At 52.5% G+C, this 8,668-nt stretch overlaps 2 protein-coding genes across 10 annotated transcripts; one reads left to right on the top strand and one right to left on the bottom strand.

The window, feature by feature from the left end:
* Positions 1-1,885: 1,885 nt before the first annotated feature.
* Positions 1,886-4,945, bottom strand: LOC145719695 (beta-galactosidase-1-like protein). Of its 3 annotated transcripts, XM_081811240.1 has the most exons (7): positions 4,745-4,945; positions 3,841-3,898; positions 3,430-3,731; positions 3,077-3,243; positions 2,683-2,833; positions 2,452-2,512; positions 1,886-2,319 (listed from the first exon to the last, which is right to left on the bottom strand). In XM_081811240.1, exons 3-7 carry the CDS (start codon positions 3,493-3,495, stop codon positions 2,252-2,254), a joined length of 513 nt encoding a protein of 170 aa, XP_081667366.1. In that variant the 5' UTR covers positions 3,496-3,731; positions 3,841-3,898; positions 4,745-4,945; the 3' UTR covers positions 1,886-2,251. The 3 variants fall into 3 exon arrangements, with proteins under 3 accessions (XP_081667366.1, XP_081667365.1, XP_081667367.1); XM_081811239.1 differs by lacking the exon at positions 3,841-3,898; XM_081811241.1 differs by lacking the exon at positions 3,841-3,898 and having other exon boundaries at positions 3,430-3,553.
* A 4-nt stretch (positions 4,946-4,949) lies between these two features.
* Positions 4,950-8,420, top strand: STK16 (serine/threonine kinase 16). Of its 7 annotated transcripts, none has more exons than XM_081811236.1 (8): positions 4,950-5,034; positions 5,422-5,611; positions 6,196-6,415; positions 6,669-6,802; positions 6,973-7,093; positions 7,199-7,303; positions 7,687-7,808; positions 7,924-8,420. In XM_081811236.1, exons 2-8 carry the CDS (start codon positions 5,526-5,528, stop codon positions 8,060-8,062), a joined length of 927 nt encoding a protein of 308 aa, XP_081667362.1. In that variant the 5' UTR covers positions 4,950-5,034; positions 5,422-5,525; the 3' UTR covers positions 8,063-8,420. The 7 variants fall into 7 exon arrangements, with proteins under 7 accessions (XP_081667362.1, XP_006742950.1, XP_030894492.1 ...); XM_006742887.3 differs by having other exon boundaries at positions 4,951-5,034; positions 7,208-7,303; XM_081811237.1 differs by lacking the exon at positions 4,950-5,034 and adding an exon at positions 5,042-5,217.
* The last annotated feature ends 248 nt before the right edge of the window (positions 8,421-8,668 follow it).

Genomic DNA, 8,668 nt, shown 5'->3' with positions numbered 1-8,668 from the left:
CTCCCTCTGCCTGCCACTCCCCCAGCTATTCCTATGATCTCCTCTCAGTTAATGGTGACTCCATTTTCTAACTAATCAGGCTAAGCACTGTGGTGTAATTCTTCATGCCTTTCTCTCCCACCTCACATTCAACCTATCAGAAAACCTTGCTGCTTTACTCTCAAAATATATTGAATTCAGCTACTTTTCATCACCCTCAGCGGGGAGCCTGCTTCTCCCCCTGTAATCCCCTCCCCCCGCCCCCGCTCGTGATCTCTCTCTCTCAGGCTCTGCCTCCCTGACTCTCTCTCAAATGAATAAATAAAATCTTTAAAACAAACAAAAGAGACTAATAAGGAGTGGTCAGCAAGGCTGGGGCACAGGGAAGGAGCAGGGACCAGATAAAGGTGGTATCTTGGAAGCCAAGAGGAGAGTGTATGTCAAAAGATGGAGTGAACAGCTGGGCTGGGTGCTCCTGACTGGCCAAGGAGGAGAGAGGCCTGGAAAAGGGACTGTGGACTCAGGAGTGAAGAGGTCGCTGGCTTTCTTTTCTTATTTTTTTTTTTAGGATTTTATTTATTTATTTGACAGAGAGAGACACAGCAAGAGAGGGAACACAAGCAGGGGGAGTGGGAGAGGGAGAAGCAGGCTTCCCGCTGAGCAGGGAGCCCCATGAGGGGCTCGATCCCAGGACCCTGGGATCATGACCTGAGCTGAAGGCAGACGCTTAACGACTGAGCCACCCAGGCGCCCTGGCTTCCTTGAGAAAAGCGGACACCGCATGCAGGTGTTCCAGCATGACTTTACCATTTCAAATGTATTTCATAGCCAGCTGAGTTGGAGTTGCTCTGAGGGGCATAAAGCTCTTCAGCGCCCTCAGAAGTGGAAGAGTCCCCGCAGGGTCCCCAGCAAATACAAAGCATTTTTACCAGAGTGATCTTTTTAAAAGATATAAATCAGATAAAATCACTCCCTTGCTCTGATGACTTCCTATTTACACCTGAAGTAAAATCCAAACTCCTTGAAAGTACTGGGCATTTCAGAGCTTAATCTTGAATTCTCATCTTTTCTCCCCCTATGTTCTTTCCTCAGGCAATGTTTCAATAGCCATGGATCTAAATGCCAACTTTAGACTGATGAGTCCCAAATTCATCTCTAGCTCAGACCTCCCCATGAGCGCCACACTCACACAGCCTATGGCTTACTTAACATCCTCACTTGAGTGTGATAGGACAGAAATTTAACATGACCAGACGAACTGTTTTTCCCCAAAAAAGGTGGTCCTTTGCCGCCCCTAGTCTCCTCCATCTTTCCTGTGTCAGTAAATGGTGGCACCATCTTGACTGGCCAGAAAGGGGACCGCTTTCTTTCCAGACCATACCCATGCTATTCCCACCCCACCTCTCCTTCCCGTCAGAATCTATCAACAAGTCCTGGGGATTTTGATCTCCAACCTACATCTCCAATTCTGCCCTCTTCTCATCTCCACCTCCATCACCTTAGTCCGGGAGCCATCACTCCCTCCTCAACTACAGTCAGAGTCTCCCAATTCGTTTCTCCACCTCCACCCTTACCCCCCTCCCTCCATTCTCCACATCCAGGCTAAAGTAATCTGAAAACAAATCAAACCTGTCTGGTTAGGCTCTTCCAATGGCTTTCTACTGTGCTTAGAATAAGATGCAAACCCTTACAGTGGCCTACCAGGTCCTGCATGAACAGTCCCTATCTATTCCAATTTCTTTTTTTTTTTTTTTAAAGATTTTATTTATTTATTTGACAGAGAGAGAGAGCGAGAGAGGGAACACAAGCAGGGGGAGTGGGAGAGGGAGAAGCAGGCTTCCTGCAGAGCAGGGAGCCCGATGTGGGGCTCGATTCCAGGACCCCGGGACCATGACCTGAGCCGAAGGCAGATGCTTAACGACTGAGCCACCCAGGCGCCCCTATCTATCTCCAATTTCATGTCACATTCCTCTCTCCCTTACCAGCTATGCTCCAGCCAAGCTGGCCTCAACCAGGCCATGTTCTTTCCCACCTTTGGGTTTTATAATATACTGTTCCCTCTACCTGGTCGTTGTCACCTCACTCTTCATATGACCAGCGCTTTCCCTTCCCTGGAGTCAAGTGAAATGTCATCATCTCAGAAAAGCCTTTTCTGGCCTCCCTACCCCAAACAGGCCTTCCCTGTTACTCACGATCTCAACTCGTCTATTTTCGGGTGGTATTTTTACAGCTTACGCTAATCTTACAGGTTTTGGTTTTTTAAAAAGCTGTTTCACCATAAGCTCCACAGCACAGGGGCTGGGTCTATCTGGTCCCTCAGTTTGTAGCATCTTGCTAGGCCTGATGGAAACAAATATCTGCATGAATGATCTCCAGTGTGGGGATGGTCTCTTCGGTTTTGGGGACCCAAACGACCCATTTTGTTGCTGTTGGTTGCGTTTTTTCTGTGTTAAAAATGTTGTCTCAACTCACCTGGGTCTGAGGTTCTCAGATGTATATCAGGTTTTTGAAGCAACCAGGCTGGGAGACCCCCCTGCGACAAATATAAAGACAGCAGGTTTTGTTGTTTGGGAGTCGGGGAGGGGAGGTAAGAAGGGAGGATGTTGAGTCTAGCACTGGAAGTGGCCCTACAGTGCAGGCAGATGGGAGGAGTGGAGGAACTGCACAGGAGTGGCTCTGGTTCTGTCCCTTCTCCTAACTCACCATGTCCCATTCTGCACAGATGTAAGGTCCTGGTCTCAGTATGACCAACAGGTTCGCTACAGATGCCTCATTCAGAAATGCAAAGAGGTCCCGGCTGCCATTAAAGTTATAGACCCCAGGCTCTGGCTCATGGTAGTTCCAGGGCACATAACTGAGAAAGAAAAAGGTTAACAGGGCCCCAGGCAGGGAGGTGCTGAGAGGCCTAAGGGCTCAGGCCTTGCAGGGAATCTCCAGGAAGCTGTTAGGAGGAGGTCCTGGTCCACCCTTTCCCACCCTTGGCCTGAAAGCCCTGGAGCTCTCATACCAAGCTAGGCTTCCTGTCCCAATCCCCTTCTTATGGGCGTGGTAGGAAGGGTAAATCCCACCCTCCATGACTCTCCTGAGCACTTCTTACAACTGTACAGTGTTGAGGCCACTCATTCGCATCTTGAAAAGCCGGTCTGCCCAAAGCACCCGTGGTACCCGAAAGTAGTGCAGGCTGCCAGACACGTAGCGGAACGGGGCCCCATCTAGGAGGAATCTGTCATTTTCCCGATCCACTACGAACGACCGAGTGTCTGCCTGCAAAGAAAGAGATCAGGCTCAGCAGAGGTCTGGAGTCGGGAGGGTGGGGGCGGTCAGTGTCCAGAGAGGAGATGGAACTAGCCTGCCCATTGTTCCGTGATTTTCACTTTCCTTCTCTCCCGGGCTAGATCTCATCCCGCCTCACCACACCCAGCCTGCTGGGATTCAATCCTGTCATTTTACCTGGGGCAGCAGCGTCAGAAGTGGTAACAGCAGGACAGGAAGGCGGAGCGGTTTCTTGGGAGCCATGGCGCTAAACGGGCTCCTCTAGTCTGAGAGGGCGGTCCGACTGTCACGTGGCGGATTCCTGGGAGGGAACCTCAGCGAGCAAGGGGGCGGGGACCACCTCAAGTTGCCAGGCCAGTAGCCTGGACTTGTCCACCCGCTACTCTACGTTTGTAAAAATCCTCTACATCTTGAATCCACTTCATCAGCGTCACCTGGGAGCTCGTTAGAAATGCAGAGTCTCAGGTCCTACCTCAGACCTATAGGATCAGAATTTGCATTTTAACAAGATTCCCAGGCGATCCTAAAGACATTCAAGATTGAGAAGCACTGTCCTACTAAACTGAGCTCCCTGAGGGTGAAGAGTACCTTGTCCATCTTGAATCCTCAGCTTCTAGCACAGGGCCCGGCACATAGCAGGTTAAATCTGGATGAATGGATGTCAGAACCAGGGGGCTAAAACAGGTTCAGAACCAAGAGAAACCAGATCTTCCCAGTGGTATGAAAGTGGGGGACCAAGTTATAAGAGGGATCTTTCTCCTGGTGTCCCTGTTACAGCAAAAGAGACCGCCTCAGCCATTCCTTCTTCTTTGGATGTGCACTGCTCTTCAGTCTATCCCTGCCTGCCTGTGTGAGAGATGTCAAGGAGAACTACTTGGTGCCAAGGCTTGGGAATTTGTGAATTTCCATGAGTCCTGCCTTCACAGTCCCAAGCCTGGGATGTAAGGACCAGAATAAGAAAATAAAATAGTAATAAAAATAATAGTAATTTGTTTATTGACACTAACTGAGGGCTACATCAGATATTGTGCTAAGCACTTTACATCTCATTTAATCTTCAAAAAACTCCGTGCAGTTGGTAATTATCATTCCCATTCTACAGATGAGGAAATTGAGAGACAAATTTTAAATAACCCGTTCAAGGTCCCACAACTAGTTTAGCAGAGCTGGGATTTGAACTAGGCAGTCTGGCCTTACAGTACGTGCACTTAATCTTAGGTACTATTATACCTTGTTTACAATTAGGGAAACTGAGGCTCAGAGAGGTTAAATGGTCCAAGGCCACAATGCTAGTAACTAAGCTATTAAGACAGGATTTAGAACCTAATCTGGTTCAAAAGCCTAAGCTCTTAACCACTCTAACTAGGGTAGTGGGATACAAGCCAGAGCCCCCAAGGTTGTATTGATCAGAGCTGTAGGGGGTAGGGGTCCAGGCCGCCAGCACGCGCCCCAGCACCCGCCCCTCGGGGCTGGACTGTAGTCAGCTTCCTACCTCCGGCATTGGGAGATGGAGGTCCTGGGGGCCTCGGGCCGAGCCCGGCTTTGCTCCCCTTTGGCGTGGGTGCCTGCGTCTTGACCCCTGAAGGCCAGGTGTGGAACCCTCACCCGGGTCCTGGGACCCGCCCTCCCCAGGCTTAGCCCGCCCCCGGCCTCTCAGCTCCGTGCCCCCACATTATCCCGATGCCCAGCGGTTGCTAGGATACCGCGGGCCGTTACGCCGGCGCGGCCTGATGACGTATGCACTTCTTCCGGTCCCCGGCGCTTCTCTCCAGCCCGAGCCAGGTCAGTGGGGTGTCCGGGTTGGCTGCCCCCTCCCCCGCCCCGGGCTCTACGCGCCGAGGCTGGGGGTGGGCTCTTCCCGGGGGTGGGCTCTGCCAGAGGTGGGCCCGGACCTCGCACCCCGCCGAACTACCCTCTGCCCTGCCGTGGCGCCCCGACGGCCGTGGGAGCGGGGGCCGCTCAAAGGTGGACTGGGTTGGAGGAAGCGGCCTTGCAGTCGCTGCGTGGCCGGAGGCTTTAAGGCACCTGACCCCACCCTTCTTGGAGCTGGCGTCGCCAGAGCGCGTTTTCTCTACGTTCCGAGACCCGGGCGCCGGCTCTCCACATTGGTACTGCAGGGGTCGTCTGGATCGTGCCTGACCCACGACCCTGCTATTCTTTTCCTTCCAGCATGATCCGCTGGGCCCCCAGCGCATCGCCTGGAAGAGCCCACTTAACTTGGACGAAGCTGTCGGCCGCCTCAGACCGCCCTTGAGGAGGATGACTGAGACACTATGGGCCACGCGCTGTGTGTCTGCTCTCGGGGAACTGTCATCATTGACAATAAGCGCTACCTCTTCATCCAGAAACTGGGGGAGGGGTGAGTGTTTGGAAATCACTTAGCTAGTCCCCAGGTTCTGGTGATTGAAGGACAGCAGTCTGCACATGATAGGGGCACAAAAGTTTTATTCTCTTAACCTATCCTTTAGCTCACCTGACAGAGCCTAGTGACATGGTAGTCAAGAAAGTGGATTCTGGAGCCAGGCCTCCTGGATCCACCTTGTGTGACCTTGAAAAGCCATGGTTTCTTCATCTGCTTAACGGAGATAATTGTCTTTTGTCGCTGATGGAGTTGTGAGGATTAAATATGATAATGCATATAAAACATCCCACCCAGTGCCTGGTTCCCAGCACTTGGTAAATGTTGACTGTTACTCATGTAGTATTTATGGAGCATTTGTCATGTGCAGAGCAGTGCATTGTGACCAAAGTACCTCCAGGGATTACTGTGTTCCTACTCTTGAGTTCAAAGTGTAAAATCTTCAGACTTCTCTTGAAGCCACATCTTGGGAGGGTTTCTGCTAACTGGGAAAGATACCCCCCCCCTTCTCCCCAGGGAGTTCCTCTGGGTCCAAACCGTATGGGAGGTGACCGTGGTCCTTCACTGACCCCTTTGGCCCACAGTGGGTTCAGCTATGTGGACCTAGTGGAGGGGTTACATGATGGACACTTCTACGCCCTGAAGCGGATCCTGTGTCACGAGCAGCAGGATCGGGAGGAGGCCCAACGAGAAGCAGACATGCATCGCCTCTTCCATCACCCCAACATCCTTCGCCTTGTGGCTTCTTGTCTGAGGGAGCGGGGCACTAAACATGAGGCCTGGTTGCTGCTGCCCTTCTTCAAGGTCAGAAAGTCTCCTGGCAATGGAGGGGCTTGCAACAGAGTCATCTACCGAGGGCTGTGTGAGTAGCCAAGTATGTTAGGAAGCAGAGACCATGTCCTGGGGTTGACCGCTTCAGATTTGGGGTCTAGTGGGACTGTGAGGTGTGTAGTGTGTGTGGTGAAAGAGTTGCTAGACTCTGACACAGGGAAGGGATCAGGCTGAGGGAGCAGAGGCTCAGAAAACCTGTCCAACAATGAGGACACTTGTGTTGCAGAGGGGTACGCTGTGGAACGAGATAGAAAGGTTGAAGGACAAAGGCAACTTCTTGACTGAAGATCAAATCCTTCAGCTGCTGCTGGGTATCTGCAGAGGCCTTGAGGCCATTCATGCCAGAGGTTTCGCCCACAGGTCAGTGGGAGGGCCCTGTGTGCTTATGGGGCAGAAAGGAAGAGCCTCACCAAAAGGAATGAGAGGTCTCTGCTCTCCTCCCAAGGAACAGTCCCCATGATTCTTTTGCCCCCAGGGATTCTAACCTCCCTATCCAGGGATGCTCATGGGCCATTTCCACTTCCCTACAGGGACCTGAAGCCCACTAATATCTTGCTTGGAGATGAGGGGCAGCCGGTTTTAATGGACTTGGGTTCCATGAATCAAGCTTGCATCCACGTGGAGGGCTCCCGCCAGGCTCTGACCCTGCAGGTAAGGGTGTCCAGGTTCCTTTGCCCTCCTGTTCCCCACCCTCAACCTTTTCTCTTGCATCCCCCAATTTGGTCACATGACTGTGACCTGTGCCCCTTGTTTGAGCTGTTCCAGGACTGGGCAGCCCAGCGATGCACCATTTCCTACCGGGCCCCGGAGCTCTTCTCCGTGCAGAGCCACTGTGTCATCGACGAGCGGACTGATGTCTGGGTGAGGAGCGTGAGGCTGGGCACATGGGTGGGGAGGAGGTCTACTCTGTACCTGCTGTGTGGCAGAGGGGCAGGGCTTTGGGTTCGAGTGCATGGGGCCCCAGGAACCGTGTATGTCCCCATCCCCCTCGACTTCCTTCCTGGGAACTGTCACTGACACTGTATTCAGCTGCTCAGGAAGTGGTATAATCCTGCCCTTTGAACAGAGCGAGTACAGCGAAGTGTCAGGGCTGAAGGCAGTGGCTAGGCAAGGGGTGCAGAGGCCTCCAGCTAACGGGCGGTTTCTCTGGACCCTGGTGGTGTCGTGTGGCTGAGGTCAGCATATTCTTTTTAGCTTATCACCTCCATTGGTCCCCTGTCAAGGAATAACCAAGTTATGCTCAGTCCCTAGGCTGCGTGCTATATGCCATGATGTTTGGGGAAGGCCCATATGACATGGTGTTCCAGAAGGGTGACAGTGTGGCCCTTGCTGTGCAGAACCAACTCAGCATCCCGCAGAGCCCCAGGTGAGCAATAGAGGGGGCACCGACCATTTCAGACTCCGCCGTGACGTTAGCGGAGTTGGAACCTTAGCACGGAGAATAGGAACCCTCTGATCACCCTGCCTGCTTCCTTCCACAGGCATTCTTCGGCCTTGCGGCAGCTGCTCACCTCAATGATGACTGTAGACCCCCAGCAGCGCCCTCCCATTTCTGTCCTCCTCAGTCAGTTGGAGGCACTTCAGCCCCCAGCTTCGGGCCAGCACAGCACCCAGATCTGAACGAACCAGTGGCCACGTTGAGAAGGTGGTCCCTGTGCCTTGGAAGGAGGCTCCCGTCCCTCATTAGAATCTCCGTCCAGTCTCTCCAGGACTGCTGTCTTGTCACTGGGGGCAGGTGGATGGAGACAGTCAACTCAGTCTTATTTCTCTGCTTCTGCTCTCTTATCTCCAAGAGCAACAACTGGACAGAGGGACTGACTGAGTTGGGGTGGACGAGGGTGGGAGATGGGGAAAGGGAAACTGATAGAACCTAGAAAGGCTCTGAGCAGGACTGCTGAGCTTACATCATGGTCTGCCTTCACATCTGGGAGCAGGAGAATGTATAAATAGAAGAATAAAGTGAAAGCAGCTTGGTGTACCTCTTAGTCTCATTGTTCCTGGAGTGAGAGAGAAGAGGTGCCAGGGGCCCGAGGTCTGGTTGCCATTTCCAAGGGAACAGACAGGGAAGAAGGACTGGCGTAGTGAGGAATGGCATGACTGTGTCATTCCGCCTAAGGAGACAGGTGTCCTTATCTTAGATCTGGTTAGCTGGGAGGAGGCAATTCTTCTAGCTTGCCTTAGTCAAAAACTTAAAGCTGTTCTGGATCAAGCTGGCTTCTCTGCTAA

This window comes from Leptonychotes weddellii, unplaced genomic scaffold, assembly GCF_054177405.1.
Source record: "Leptonychotes weddellii isolate Sample4059 unplaced genomic scaffold, ASM5417740v2 HiC_scaffold_6440, whole genome shotgun sequence".
Classification (NCBI taxonomy): domain Eukaryota; kingdom Metazoa; phylum Chordata; class Mammalia; order Carnivora; family Phocidae; genus Leptonychotes; species Leptonychotes weddellii.
This window is presented reverse-complemented; position numbering and strand designations above follow the sequence as displayed.

What these genes read in the sequence shown, in the direction of transcription:
- LOC145719695 (XM_081811240.1), bottom strand. Translation starts at nt 3,495, where the DNA reads ATGGCTCCCAAGAAACCGCTCCGCCTTCCTGTCCTGCTGTTACCACTT. An exon ending in TTCTGACGCTGCTGCCCCAG is followed by an intron (nt 3,244 to 3,429) that starts GTAAAATGACAG and finishes CTTTCTTTGCAG; the next exon opens with GCAGACACTCGGTCGTTCGT. An exon ending in GGCCTCAACACTGTACAGTT is followed by an intron (nt 2,834 to 3,076) that starts GTAAGAAGTGCT and finishes TTTCTTTCTCAG; the next exon opens with TTATGTGCCCTGGAACTACC.
- STK16 (XM_081811233.1), top strand. Translation starts at nt 5,933, where the DNA reads ATGTTGACTGTTACTCATGTAGTATTTATGGAGCATTTGTCATGTGCA. An exon ending in GCCAGAGGTTTCGCCCACAG is followed by an intron (nt 6,803 to 6,972) that starts GTCAGTGGGAGG and finishes ACTTCCCTACAG; the next exon opens with GGACCTGAAGCCCACTAATA. An exon ending in GCCAGGCTCTGACCCTGCAG is followed by an intron (nt 7,094 to 7,198) that starts GTAAGGGTGTCC and finishes CCCTTGTTTGAG; the next exon opens with CTGTTCCAGGACTGGGCAGC.